At 41.4% G+C, this 15,654-nt stretch overlaps 1 protein-coding gene across 11 annotated transcripts in view; it reads right to left on the reverse strand.

Annotated features, from left to right (window-relative positions):
• Uimc1 (ubiquitin interaction motif containing 1) overlaps nt 1-15,654 on the reverse strand; it is an 82,138-nt gene that overhangs the window by 14,055 nt on the left and 52,429 nt on the right. For all 11 annotated transcript variants that reach the window (XM_027409830.2, XM_027409831.2, XM_027409832.2 and 8 more), the window contains 2 exons: nt 15,471-15,574; nt 8,837-8,987 (listed from right to left, as the gene is read on the reverse strand). In XM_027409830.2, coding sequence (XP_027265631.1) covers nt 8,837-8,987; nt 15,471-15,574 — 255 coding nt within the window. The remainder of the gene's footprint in view (nt 1-8,836; nt 8,988-15,470; nt 15,575-15,654) is intronic.

Genomic DNA, 15,654 nt, shown 5'->3' on the forward strand with positions numbered 1-15,654 from the left:
AATTTAACTCTGTAGTCCAGGCAGGCCTTGAACTTTGGATCTTGATCCCTCAAGCTTTCTGAGTAGCTGAGGTTACATGCTTAGACCACCATACCTGGTTAGAATTTTAAAGTAATATTTATCTTCTGACCAGTGAATTATACCTTAGGAATCTATTCTGAGACAATCTCAACTTAGAGCAGACCGTATGGACCAAGATGTTTTCCCAAAGCGCTATTTATTATAATGAAAACTAAACAAGCCAATGTTCAAAAACAGGATTAAATCATTCAAGTATATAAAAGGAGGAGGGCTGGAGAGATGGCTGCTCTTCCAGAGGTCTTGAGTTTAATTCCCAGCAACCACATGGTGGCTCACAACCATTTGTAATGAGATATGGTATCCTCTTCTGGCATGCAGACATATATGTAGGCAGAACACTGTACACAGACATAATAATAAATAATAAATACATACATAATGAATCTTTAAAAAAGAACACAAAAGAAAATATGCCAAAATATTAAACATAAAATGGAATGGTGAGGCGGTGTTTGAGAATTTTTTCTCATTATACCATTCTATATCATCAAAGAGTGTGTGCCACTTTCATAATCTAAAAAATTATGTATATTTAAAGTACCCTAATAAAGTACACAAAGCCCATACTAATGGACAATGAATACAGCTGGAGTGGAGCTTTCTGAGACTGATTTTACTGGTTAATCTTTTCCCCCCTAAAACAGGGTTTCTCTGTGTAGCCCTGGCTGTCCTAGAACTCCCTCTGTAGACCAGGCTGGCCTCAAACTCATAGAGATCCGCCTGCCTCTATCTCCCAAGTGCTGGGATTAAAGGTGTTCACCACCATCACCCAGCACCAGCTAATCTTAATATCAGAAAAAGACAACAAGACAGTGTGTGCCTCATAGCTTAATTTGATAATGAGATTTACAGTATCATCTATGAAACACACTTGAAAGAAAACAAAAACACCTGAGGTGAATCTGACCAAGCCTCAAATCCAATTAGCAGTTTCCAGAAATTATACTCTAGAACAGAGAAACACATTAAAGTACAGCCAGCAAAATACAGTAAGAAAAAACCTGTGGTTTTTGTTTTTCCCTTTTGTTTGGAATCAGGGTCTCATATATTCCAGGCTGGCCTCAAGCTTACTATGTATGAGACTGACCTTGAACTTCTGATTCCAGGGAGGAAGTTCTAAAACACAATTAACTTTACTTAATAAATGAAGTACAATGGAAAGTCCTGGTGGTAGTGAGAATTCAAAAGATAATTAAAAGAGGTGTCAACCTCTGTTTGGATCCTAGATGACTGGTATGATGATAATGACAATGATATTATATCATAGTAAATTACGTATGTAGCAGGGTTTTCCTTTTCCCTCTTTTTTCTTTTCTTTCTTTTTTTCTTTTTGGTTTTTCGAGACAGGGTTTCTCTGTGTAGCTTTGGAGCCTATCCTAGCACTCTCTCTGGAGACCAGGCTGGCCTCGAACTCACAGAGATCCACCTGCCTCTGCCTCTCGAGTGCTGGGACTAAAGGTATGTACCACCTACACCCTCTTTTTTTCTTTTTTAAGATAAGCTTTTATTATGTTACCCTGGCTGGCCTGGAACTCTCTATATAAACCAGGCTGGATTTTTGCCTGCTTCTGCCTCTCAAGTGCTAGATTAGAAGTGTGCACTACCACACTATGTCCAGGGCTGTATTTTTATAAATAGCCTTTGTCTTTTAGACATGAACACTGAAATATTTGTAGATGAAAAAGTATTATAGAAAACTGCTTCAAAATGCTTTGGTGGAGAAGGGGGAAGAGATCATACACAGTACATATAAAAATAGATTAGCCTCATGTGGGTAATTACTGAAGTTGAAAGATGAGTTTAAAAGAATTCATTATAGCCCAGGACTCAGGAGGCAGAGGCAGGCAGATCTCTGTGTGTTCTAGGCCAGTCTGGTCTACAAAGCAAGTTCCAGGACAGCTAGAGCTGTTACTCAGAGAAACCCTGTCTCCAAAAAACAAAACAACAACAGAAAGAGAGAGAGAGAGAGAGAGAGAGAGAGAGAGAGAGAGAGAGAGAGAGAGAGCGAGAGAGAGAGGCACATACTAAACCAGTGCACATTAGACTGGATCACAGGTAGGAATGTTTCTGTTTCCCCAGATATCCCATAATAAAGATGCACTAATTTAAATCCATGACCCGTGATACATTAGAAAAAAATAGTAAAGGGGAGGAAAGTCTGCTTTGCAGAAGACTGCCAGCTGACCAATGGAGAAGTGGCAGGACAGTGATAAACGACTGAAGTGACATTATCCATCAGTGGGCACTATATCCTCTCACTCACAATGGGAAGAAGGAACCAACCCCATAAGCTGTCCTGAAACCTCCACACGGGCACTGTGGCGGTCAGTGGCCCTTTTGTTCCCTAGTAAATAAATGTAACATAAAAACATATTTAAACTATGGGTGAACAATATTTTGGAATAGGATATTTATACATCCTCAACATCATAAAAAGTGTGACTAGATCCTAAAGTAAAACAGTTTCACCTGCTGATATTCCTTCTGTACACAATACTTGTGAGTGTTACAGGGTTACTTTATTTTTCAAAGATGGGAATAAGCACATCTGGTGGAAGAAAATTGCTAAAAGAGATTCTGAGGCCTGGATGCTGTGTTGCTATTCTCTCATGGATGGAGGGGGGAAGCTCATGAAGCTGAGAGGCACAGGATGCTCAAAACTGTACAGGGCTTACAAGGCCCTTCCAGAGGTTAGATAGACAGCATACAAGGTGAAACTGCGGTCTCATTGAGTAGGGAGCCCCAGGGATGAGGGCTCTGTGAGTGGGCATCCATTTTCTTGTGGAATGCTCCATGATACAACTGCCTGAGAGTCACTCAAGCTCCTATTAAGTAACTCTCAAAGCATACTGGATCACCAAACTAGACTTGAGTGGGGTCATTTTTTTCGTTCTGTTTGTTGGTGTTGTATCTGGGGTAAAAAGATGTTTGTTTACATCTCTCCAAGAAAAGTCATACAACACTGGCTCTTCAACATCAAAACACAATGTGTAGGAATAACTACAACAAGAGTCAACGTTAAAAACAAGATGAGAAGAACAAAGATGCTTGAGATCCTAAGTGGATATGTTGCAGTTAGACACTATGTACTTTGCACATACATACATGCATACAGTAGGGTCTCATGTAGTGCAGTTTCAATGTTCTATGTAGTCAAGGATTACTCTAAACTCTTGATCCTCTTGCTTCCACCTCCCAAGTATTACAGGTGTACACTATGATCACTCCACGTCAAACACTAACTTTAAACTATGTAGTGTCACAAGCCTATAATCCCAGCTCTCAGAAAACTGAGGCAGGAAGACTGCTACAGGTTCAAAGCCAACCAGGCTTCAAACTTGCAGTCCTCCTGCCTCGGCCTACACACTCATCTAAAATGTATCTTAACACTTACACCTAGAAAGCACAATATAGGAAACAGAAATAAACGAATAGTTTTCGAAGATGAAAAACCCTTCTCCCATTGTGAGCACCTCAGCTCAAGCTCCGTGTGCCATTCTCCTATTGCCTTCCACAGTGCCCACCCTACCACCGTATCTGATTGTTGCTCTTTTCTGTACAAGTTTTACATGCTTGTATTTCAGTGATCTATGTTATCTTATATTAGTGCCCCTTTCTCTTAAGTCTTCAGTCACATTTCCCTCTGAAACAACACAGGATCTTCTTTGCATGGCTTCGTGAGTAGTTTTAGCAGGGTATAACAGCTATTCATGTGCACTTCTTATCTATCCAACTAAGCCATGATTTCCCTCCATGAGACACAGAGGCTGTGTCTGATTCATGTTCTCCCCACATCATCTAAATCACATTGCTATCTATTAAACCCATCCCATTTCCCAACTGTGAACACTTTACAATAGATTTTAGCAGCACTTTTTTGGTTGTGAGCCTCGCCTTTAACGGCTGATCCATCTCTCCGTTGGTGGCGCACGACTTTAGTTCCAGCACTTGGGAGGCAGAGGAAGGTGGATCTCTGTGAGTTTGAGGCCAGCCTGGTCTGCAGAGTGAGTTCCAGGACGGCCAGGACTATTTTACAGAGGAATCCTGTCTCCAAAGGAGACATGAAGTAATTCATAATTGCAGCTAGCATTTATTAAATATCTAGGCATAATGCTTTATATATCTACCCAAATACATTATAAAGTGTCTCGGACTCTCCTGACCCTGCTGTTTGATTAATTTTATAAGTGAGGAGCCTAGTTCTGAAAGAGGTAAATATTAGCCAACTGGCAAATATTACTGATAAAATTTAAATGCAGACCTGCCTACCTCCAAACCCCACATTCTATCTACTCTATCATACTGCCCCCAAACAAAATGTTAACCCTGTTCTCCCAGCGTTACCCTTGTCCCCCTTGTCCCCATTCTAATTATCTGTTATGCTACAGCAACCTTAGTGACCCGTAAAACTGCCGTCCTCAGCTTAAACATTCATTCTTCCCTCAAGTCAAACTCCTCTTTATAGCTAAGAGCTATACCTGTTATGTCTCTAGGCTTGTACCTCGCTCTCAGTTGCTGCACTCCAACTACACTCAAGACGTACACGCACGTCTGTAAAGTACTTTTTCCTCTCTGTCTGGAACCATCTTAGTTAGGGCTTCTGTAGCTGCGCTAAGACATCGTGACCTAAAGCAACGTGGGGAAGAAAGGGTTTATGTCAGCTTCAGCTCCACATCACAGTCTATCACTAAAGGAAGGCAGAGGTCACGGAGCAGTGCTGCTCACTGGCTTACTCTTCCTGGCTTGTTCAGCCTGCTTCCTTATAGCACCCAGGACCACCAGCTGAGGGGTGGCACTGCCCACATCCATCATCAATCAATAAAATGTACCACAAACTTGCCCAGACTGGTGGGGACATTTTCTCAACTGAGGTTCCCTCTCCCCAAACAACTCTAGCTTTTGTCAAGCTGACATAAAACTAGCTAGCACAATAACATATTCTCTTCCTGTGATAACTATTATCAGTTGTTAACTTGAGTATATCTGGAGTGAACTACAATCCAGAAATGGAGGGCACACCTGTGAGAGATATTTGCTTGGTTTGAAATGGGTGAATCCACTTTTAGTTTGGACCTTTGAGGTAGGAAGACACACCTTCGATCTGGATCTGAGGAGGGAAGATACACCTTTAATGTGGGCCACACCTTCTGCTGGAAGCCTGTATAAGGACATGGAAGAAGGAAGCTTCTGCTCGTTGCCTGCTTGCCCTTGCCTTGCTAGCACATCCATTCCTCCTCTGGCTTAGAGCCTCCTTCTTTGGGATTCCAGCATATGCTGAAGACAGCTGAGGCACCCAGTACTGGACCTTGGGCTTTCTGCTCACAGCCAGCCATTGTTGTATTAGCTGGACTGCAGCCTGTAAGTCACCCCCAATAAATCCCCTTTCTATATACATTCTGTTGCTCCAGAGGACCTTTTCAACCTTAAAACTCCCTCACTTCCTTTAGGTCTCTACTTAAATGCCACCTTCTTCTTTATATTATTTTTTATTTTATATGAATGAATTATTGCCTGAATGTATGCACCTGACTTCAGAGGTCAGAAGACAGTGTTAAATGCCCTGGAACTGGAGTTACAGATGGTTATAAGCTACTGTGTAGGTGCTGGGAATTAAACACAGGTTCTCTGCAAGAGCAGCAGATGCTCTTAACTGATGAGCTAACTCTCCAAGACCCAAATGCCACCACCTTAAATGATGACTATTTTAAATTGTTACATCGGTGCTCTCTATTCCCTCCTTATGCATTGTTCTTTTTCCTCCTAAAATATTTATCACCAGGCTAGAGACAATTTAGGCAGTTAAATGCCATACAGGCATGAGGGCATGAGTTTAATACTTAGAACCCACATAAAAAGTTGGGTATGATGTTGTATGGTAGTAATCCTAGCACTAGGGAGGTAGAGACAGGAGGATTCCTGAAGCTCACTGGCTCGTCAAGCTCCAGGTCCCAGTGAGAAACCTTGTCTCAAAAAAACAAAGTGGATGGCTCCCAAGGAATGACACCTGAGGTTGACCATGGCTTCCATACCTACGCTCACACATATACACATCCACACTGACACAAAATAAATAAATAAATAAATTTTATAATTTTATCCCCACTTGACATGTTGCTTTCTTATGGTTTATCTTCCATCACTAGAATGTACACTCCATGAGAGTAGTGACTTTTCATATCAATTCAATGTATCTGATATTCAGTAGGTATTAATACAAACTTGCTGAATAAGTGAGTAGAGAGCTTCATTTTTCCTAAGTGTTTACATAAAATGATCTTCAATGTATTTTCCAGAAAATAAATACAGAGGCAGCTTGCTTTTGTTCTAGTCTGGATCAAGGTAGTGAATCTTACTGCCTACAGACAAACCTTTTAAAGAACATTCAATTTTTTTATAGTTCTAATCAGATAGCCATGTCACTTAAATAAACTGAGCACACAAGCCAGTTTAACCACACTGTAGTATTGTAATCAAATAAAACTTACAGCAAAGTTAATCAGACATATCTTTAATGACATGCATAATTGTTATTGTGCTGCACGGTAACTAGGCATAAATGGTAGACATTTCATGTAAATGACACTAATTACTATTCCTGCTACACAGCCAAACCAAGCATGCCTAGGATCTGCTTCACAGAGAAACACAAAGGAGGGAGAAATCTTGGTACTTAGCTCTGAGGGGTAAGAACTCCTTCCTCTACTCCTCAGGAACTAGGCAAATGGTCTCTAGGCTCAGTTATGTGGCTTATTCCCATTCTCAAGATGGGAAACTTTCTCTCTGCAGTATGAGAAGCCTGCTATCCAAGATTTAGAAACTATTTTGAGAGGAATAAGAAACAACCACTAATTTCCATCTCTAACAAGGAAAATGTGACACAGGCAAGCTGACAGAAACTAAGAGATAGATGAAGGCCACACACACTGGTGTCTCCCATATTCCCTCACTTCCCCAGACTACCTAGATCCCCAAATTGTTCCCAAGAAAACACAGACTATGGGATGGTTCCAGTGAGGATTCCCTGCTCTAAAATCTCCTAAGAGGTCTAAAATGCCAGCTGTCACAGTCCAGGCTACCCCCAGCCTGTATAGGACAGGATCCCAATCCACTGCCCTTCTCCCCCCACCACACTCACTTGCAGGGATATTCACTTAGGTATAAACCACGCACTCTAAGCAGCTGTATTTACTTTCCTGAGTAAAAATTTACTTTTCCAGTAAGATCACAAACTCTTGGAAGCAGAAACCTTGTTTTAAAACTTCTCTAGTAACCCACATAAAGGATTAGCACCAATTTTTAAAAACGTGTTCCAGGGGCTGGAGATGGCTTGATGATGAATAGTGTTTGCTGAACAATCATGGAGGCAGAATTTGGATCCTAGTACCCATGTAACAAGCTGGACTTTCCACAAGTACCTGTAACCCCACCTCTGAGCAGAATGAAGACAGGAGGAGCAGTGGAGCTTGCTGAAGTCTAGTCTAGCTGAGAAAATGTGAGCCCCATGTTCAGAGAGAACCTGCCCCAAAGGAACAGGTGGGAGTACTAAGGACACCCAATGCCCTCCTCTAGCCTCTACACACATAGGATCCAGGAGTCACAATTAGGTCATCAGGTTTGGTGGCAGATGACCTTACCCACTGAGCCATTTCACCTGCTTGGGATCTCTTGAGATATGACATGGGTGGTAAGCAGAGAAATCTAGCAGAATTATTAGTCTACTCCAGTTATCTTTAGGGATGGGCGGGCACTCCTGAATCTTTAGGGTCATGGATGGCTGGGCTGCCAACTCATGTACCACCATTGTGGATGAGCCAAGTGGTCCTTTCTGGAAATTTTAACTTATAAAATACTTTACAAATACACAATTTCAGATTTCAATACATCTAAGGTATAAAAATCAAGTGGCACTAAGAAGGTTGCAACACTTCCAATTACCTAGGGCTTCTATTTCATTTGTATGCTGGGTCATGGAGAGCTGGCTATGCTGACACTAATTTACCTACAGGTTAAAAGCATATGTTAGAAAGGCAGAATCTGGATAGAAAAATCAAGGGATATGATTAACAAGAATATTTTCTTGGTTCACATCTCAGATATACTATATCAAAACTATGGCTTTGGTATACTTAGAAAGGTGACCGACAGTTTCAGCATTAAGGACAAACTTATAAATTAGGGACAGTTTTAACAGCTGTCTCTAAGTGGAATAACTATCAAAATAACCACGAGACATTTCTTTTAAATAAAAATGGACGATGCTAGAACTTAGGAGTCTCAATATTTAAATATATAAGCTGAAATGCAAGGTCTACTGCAGCGTATTAGCTTTCCAGCTATTCACAATGAAGAGAAAACGGAACATTAAGAGGAAAGCTTTTTCCCTTTCCCCTTTCCCCTTTCCTCAGGAACTTGGTACAAGGTATTATACCTACTAAGCACAAGGAATACGTATGAACTAGAAACTAATTATATAGAAACAACAGCAACTTTAAAGATAGAGCTATTTCTCCTGCACTGCATTATACAAGATTACAAAAATACTGTGCAAAAAAGTTAAGAGTTACCCTGTCAGCTGGGTATGGTGATGCACACCTTTAACCCTAGCATTAGAAGGCAGAGGCGGAAGGATCTCTATGAGTTCAAGGTCAGCCTGGTCTACACAATGAGTTCCAGGCCAGCCAAGGCTGCATAGTGAAACCCTGTAGCTACATGGTGAGTTGTTTTTTGTTTTGTTTTGTTTTGTTTTGTTTTTTACCTGTTTCCTGCTCCATCTGGCCATTGCAATACATGGCATGCTGTTCAATCTTTGTGGGAAGAAAGTCTTGGCCACACAGTGGGCAGGACACCCGGGCACTAGATGAGAATGCAGGAGTGGGATTTGCTTTCTTCCCATCTCTATTATCAACCTAAAGAGCATGGCAAACAACAATTGTAAGTAGGCAGCTTTAGTTTAAGTCTTTTTTTCCCCAAAGAACAAGACACATCCACATTTTATTCACTTTCAAAGAAACAACACCTATCAGTTTATACCAGATTCAAAGTCAAGGACTGGAAGCAAAGGCTTAAGTACTTAAAGCCTAAAGAAGTCATTAGTTAAGACAATCAATTTTACTAAAGCCTCGTAAGTCTTCTCTCTTGCTTCTATAGTTGCCAGTATGCATGTGGAAGTTTGGGAGTTGGTTCTCTCCTTCCACCTTGTTGAGGTAAGGTCTCTCTTGTTTCTACTATATACTCCAGGCAGGCTGGTTGTCCTAGTTAGGGTTTCTCTGACTGTGATGAAACACCATCACCAAAAGCAACCAGGGGCGGGGCGTTGGAGGAGCCAACATCTTTAATCCCAGCACTCGGGAGGCAGAGGCAGGGGGGATCTCTGTGAGTTGGAGGCCAGCCTGGTCTACAGAGTGAATGCCAGGATAGGTTCCAAAGCCACAGTGAAACCCTGTCTTGAAAAAACCAGCAACCAGGGAAGGAAAGGGTTTATTTCCACTTTTAATTCCATATTACAGTTCATCATCAAAGAACCTGGGGACAGGAGCCAATGCAGAGGCCATGGAGGAGGATGCTTACTGGCTTACTCATCATGACTTGTTTGGTCTTCTTTTTGTTTGTTTGTTGTTTTGGTTTTTTGAGACAGGGTTTCTCTGTGTAGCTTTGAGACCAGGTTGGCCTCGAACTCACCAAGATATGCCTGCCTCTGCCTCATAAGTGCTGGGATTAAAGGCGTGCACCACCACCACCACCACCACCACCACCACCACACCACCACCACCACCACCACCACCTTCAGTCTTCTTTCTTATAGAATCCAGGAACACCATCCTAAAAGGGCTGGGTCCTCCCACATCAATCACTAATTAAGAAAATGCCCTACAGGCTTGCCTATAGCCCATTTTCTGGAGGCTGTGTCAGCTGACATGAAACTAGACAGCTCTCAAGCTTCCAGGCAGTTCTCCTGGTTCTCCTGTCTCTACTCCCAATCTTGATTCAGGAGTACTAGAATTGTGGATGTGTATCATCCAGTCTTTAATATGAATTTCAGGAATCAAACTCAGGTCTTCAAGCTTGTACAGCAAGCACCTTTATCTGATGAGCCATTTTGCTGGCCCAAACTGATTATTCTGTAGGAAATCAAGAGCTTAAAGTGGGTCTGAAAGTTCTAGATGATACTATTCCAAGGTCACTGAGCTTCTTACAAACCTAGGTTCTACTGTTCACAGATGTTCTAAGAAAACACTATATTGTGCACAGTAAAGCTATTTGAGCAAAAGGAGGATACAGAATACACCTTAATTTGCAAGCAGTCTTGAGTTACTGAAAGTTAGTGGTTACTGAGAAGCTGCTTAGCATTCTAAAGTTCACTAAGCACAAAGATGTGATACAAAAGGAGTATCACCAGTGCTCACAGAAAAAAGAAATGTACTGGCCAGGCAGTGGCACACGCCTTTAATCCCAGCCTTTGGGAGTCAGAGGCAGGCAAACTCTTGTGAGTTATAGGACAGCCAAAGCTACGCAGAGAAACTCTGTCTGGGGGTTGGGGGGACACTATATTGTTTTATATTCATCCACTGTTCTATAAAATACAATGAATGTACCCATAACTATTAATGTATTTAAGAGGAAGGAATCTATTATCGTCTCATTGTAATTCTAACTACATCATACAAAACTCAGAAAATTTATGAAAATTCTTATCTTAAAAATAAAGATTTCAGGGACTGGAGAGATGACTCAGAGGTTAAGAGCACCGACTGCTCTTCCAAAGGTCCTGAGTTCAATTCCCAGCAACCACATGGTGGCTCACAACCATCCATTATGAGATCTGGTGTCCTCTTCTGGTGTGCAGATATACATGGAAGCAGAATGTTGTATACATAATAAATAAATAAATAAATAAAATATTTAATAAAAAAATAATAATAATAAAATAAAGATTTCAGCCGGGAGTTGGTGTCGCACGCCTTTAATCCCAGCACTTGGGAGGCAGAGGCAGGTGGAACTTTGTGAGTTTGAGGCCAGCCTGGTCTACAGTGCGAGTGCCAGGATACCGCTCCAAAGCTACACAAAGAAACCCTGTCTCGGAAAAAAAAAAAAAAATTAAAAATTTAAAAAAAAGATTTCCCGTCCCGTCCCATGCCCTCCCCCTCAATACCACTAAAGAGGTCTACTTAAGTATTTACTAGAAAGGAATTAAGGCAGAAAACATGAGTAAAGCAACTTTTACTAGGACCATGTAGCTGATAAGACTTGGTGTCTATAGGACTGTTTCTACTATTTTAAAATACCACACAGGCAAGATGGCTCAGTGGGTGTTTGACACCAACTTGAGTTCAACCCCTAGAACCTACATGGATAGAGAGAACCATCTCCTGCAAGTTGTTTTCTGACCTACACACACAACACACACACACACACACACACACACACACACACACACACACACTGTGTAGAATAAATAAGTAAAAAAACACTACACAAATAAGATATCAAAAGTGCTACTCAGATACAGAATTCATAATCCCTTATAGGTATGGCCAATCTTCGGCCCGCAGGTGTTGTGGAATATTACTTTAACTAGGCAAAGATGTGTTAAAGTCTGTTTATGATGTGGAATATTATGTAAAGGTGTGTTAAATTTGTTTCATTGTGCCTGCCTGACTGACTAGTCTAATAAAAAGCTGGATGGCTAATAGCTAGGCAGTAGAAGAACATGAGGGGCTGGCAGGCAGAGAGAATGAGGAGGAGGAATCTAGGCCCTAGAGAGAACAAGGGAGAAAGAGAAGGGGATACTCCAGGCTAGACAGACAGCCACCAGCCAGTCAGATAGGGAGTAGGACATACAGAAAGAAAGGTTAAAAAAAGCCCCGAGGCAAAATGTAGATTAAAAGAAACAAGTTACTATAAATTGTAAGAGCTACTGGGACAAGCATAAGATAAGGCAGAACATTCATAATAATAATTCTCCCTGTCATGATTTGGGAGTTGATTGGTTGCCCAAACCAAAGTCTGATACACTTAGACCACATCCCAGGAAAGCTGTGAATGTCACCTAATATATTTATAGATGACAATATGATGTCTCTATGACAAAATATTGGAAAACTCCTGTGGCATAAACTTCTGTCCTCAAAAGAAATGTCACCCTAACAAATAAGCCCATTGAAAATACATACCCTACAAATCACCGAGCCCTTCACCCTCCCTACCTGGATTATTAGTAGCTTAGAAAGCTGTTCACTTGGATCCTTCTTGCCATATGACCATTTTTTTGGTTTGGTTTTTTGAAACAGGACCTCCCTCCATACATAGCACTGGCTGTCCTGGAACTCACTGTGTTGATCACCTTGAACTCAGAGATCTGCCTGCCTCTTCCTCACAAATGCTAGGATTAAAGGTGTGTGCCACCACACCAGGCTCTATATGACTCTTAATTCACATAAAAACTTATGAAAGTTTGGCTTGGAACACTTCTCTTATCTCACCTGAGAACACAGTATCTATATGACATTGCACCTCAAGAAAATTCTCAAGCACAATATTGAGAAAACATTATTCTACCATTTCCAAAGAAAACTTGGCTTAGCCTGGCTTGTTGGTGCACACCTTTAATCCCAACACTCAAGAGGCAGAGGCAGGTGGATCTCTGTGAGTTTGAGGACAGCCTGGTCTACAGAGTGAGTTTCAAGACGGCCAGGGCTGTTACACAGAGAAACCCTGCCAAAACAAAAACAAAAATAAAGGAAGGAAGGAAGGAAGGAAGTAAGGAAGGAAGGAAGGAAGGAAGGAAGGAAGCCGGACTACTGTAAGCAATCAAATCAAGAGAGACTGCAAGGTCGCTGTGCATAAGTCAGTGCTACCAAGCAGTCAAGCAGTTACCCCCATTAACAACTAATAGCACTGAATAGTTACAAAATTTTCAAAGCAGATAAACTTTCTATATGCATACCTCTACTTGTGCCAGATCAGCTAAATGTTTTATACACTCTATCAAATTTAATATTCTAAGAAACCCAGTCTTTAAAAATGTATTTGGGGAGCGGGATGGGGTGATACCCGCCTTTAATCCCAGCACTCAGGGCACAGAAGGTGGATCTCTGAGCTCACGGCCAGTCTGGTCTACAGAGCCAGTTCCAGGACAGCTGGAGGTACACAGAGAAAACCTGTCTCGAAATCCCCAGCAAAAAGTTGGGCATGGTGGCACATGATTGTAATCTCAGCACTGGGGAGGCAGAGACAAGCAAGGATCTAACTAAGGCTCAGTAACCAGCCAGCCAGCCTATTGGAATTGATAAATTCTAGGCCTATGAAAGAACATAAAACAAGGTATGTACATGGCTTTACTGCCTCCCAGGACTCAGGAGGTAGACGCAGTGGATCCCAAGAAACCTCCAAGATTACTTAGAGGCATACAGAGACATAATCAACAGCAACGTTGTTTGGTGCAGCAGTGCAGAACGCACACTATAAACTCTAAATAGGGTTTGTGTTCTTTGGCCCTGAGAGCCGCATCGTCTGTAGTGATGGATAGATGCATGCTCTCTGCACGTTAGGATGACCAGAAACTAATACTCTGTTCCCTGATTCCCATTTAGAAGCTTCAATATCTTCTCTAGGGAGAAAAAACAAAAACAAACAGAGGCTATTTTGTTATTATCTAGCAGGATCTATCCTTAGTAGATCTGCTACAGAGGCTAATTCTTCATGCACTGGCATGAGGAAATCCCAGCCTGTCACTGTGACACATCAGGTTCCAAGAGCCCAGTGCATGATTCATGAAAGCAGAGTTTCCAGCCAATTACCTGCAGTGCAGAGACTAGGAAAGGATCTAACATCTACTGTGAAAACTGTTTCCAAAACCCCTTTACACTATAAAAAGGAGTGAGAAAATTAAGTCTCTTTAAAGTGGTCAAGACCATAAACATAAATATAAGCAATTTTTTTATTTCTATAAAAATTTATTCAATCTCCAAACTGCTTTTTACAGCAACAGAATTCCGGGAAATTACTTAGTTAAATCCAAAATGAAAAACATATACAGTACAGGAGCCTGAGAGATGCTCAATGGTAAAGTGCTTTCTACTCAAGCATGAGGACCTGAGTTGGGACCCTGAGCAATCATAGAAAAGCCAGTTGTGCACCCTGTAACTCCTGTACTGGGGGACAGGGAGGGGAAACAGAGATGCAGGAAGCAGAGATTAGGAGAACCCAGGGGCTTCCTGGCCAGCCAGATTAACCAAATGGTGAGCTCCAGATTCAGTGAGAGACCCTATCTCAAAAAGTAAGGTGGGGACTGACTCAGCCTCCATATGAGCACACACAGATGAGTGTACTCAAAAGAAAATATACTCTAAGAATCTTTTTTTTTTTTTCCCTGAGACACAGTTTGTGTGTAGCCCTGATTGTCCTGAAACTCTCTCTGTAGACCAGGCTAGCCTCAAACTCAGAGATCCACCTGCCTCTACCTCTCTAGTGCTAGGATTAAAGGGTTGTGCCACCATGCCTGGGTTACTCTAAGAATCTCAACTTTATGGCTATGGCCAGGGACGGTTAATGATGCAAACAGAGACGCTTGTTATTTTTCTTCCCTTTGTATTCCTGATAACATTTATAAATTTAAGTTGAACAATATACTTATACAGTGATTACCCCCACATTGTTTAATTTTTTCAGCTTCTCTGTATGTAACAGAAAATGTCTATAGATTTAGAGACAGATCTAGTTCAGGTTCTAGTTCTATAATTAACAGCAACATCAACTAGTGCAAATCATATAAACATTTTGAATTTTTCTTTTCCTATCTCTAACAGAAATAGTAAAAGCACTCAAGAAATGGTAAGTGGCTGTGTGTGGTGGTGCACACCTTTAATCCCAGCACTCGGGAGGCAGAGGCAGGTGGATCTCTGTGAGTTCGAGACCAGCCTGGTCTACAAGAGCTAGTTGTTCCAGGACAGCCTCCAAAACCACAAAGAAATCCTGTCTCAAAAAAACAAAACAAAACAAAAAAATCAAAATAAACAAACAAAAAATAGTGATATTTTTATAAACAGTACTGAAATGGTATTTTTTATTGTTGTTGTTTTGTTTTTGAAGACAGGGTTTCTCTGTAGCTTTGGAGCCTATCCTGGCACTCGCTCTGGAGACCAAGCTGGCCTCAAACTCACAGAGATCCACCTGCCTCTGCCTCCAGAGTGCTCAGATTAAAGGTGTGTGCCACCACCACCTGGCCTGAAATGATAATTTTAACTATAAAAATTTCTCTCTTATATAAGTGCTCCCAAAACTAAACTCTATATCACCAGAATCTTTCAGGCCGAGGTGAACCCTGTGTCACACAGAAGACAAACAGCATAAACAAATGAGTGAGAAAACCACAGAGAATGAAGAGTGCTCACCCGCTTATCGCTCACTGTCATTCTGACTCCAATGGGGATGTTGCTGCTATCCGGAGAGTCTTCTCTATTGACGTCAAGGAGCTCAGGGGAACTTAATTGTGTTTCTGTAATTTAAAGAAAGTAAATACCGTTAATTCTCATTTCTTTAACGTTTAGGGTATGATAACCCTAAACTGACAATATC

This window comes from Cricetulus griseus, chromosome 3, assembly GCF_003668045.3.
Source record: "Cricetulus griseus strain 17A/GY chromosome 3, alternate assembly CriGri-PICRH-1.0, whole genome shotgun sequence".
Taxonomy (NCBI): Eukaryota; Metazoa; Chordata; class Mammalia; order Rodentia; family Cricetidae; genus Cricetulus; species Cricetulus griseus.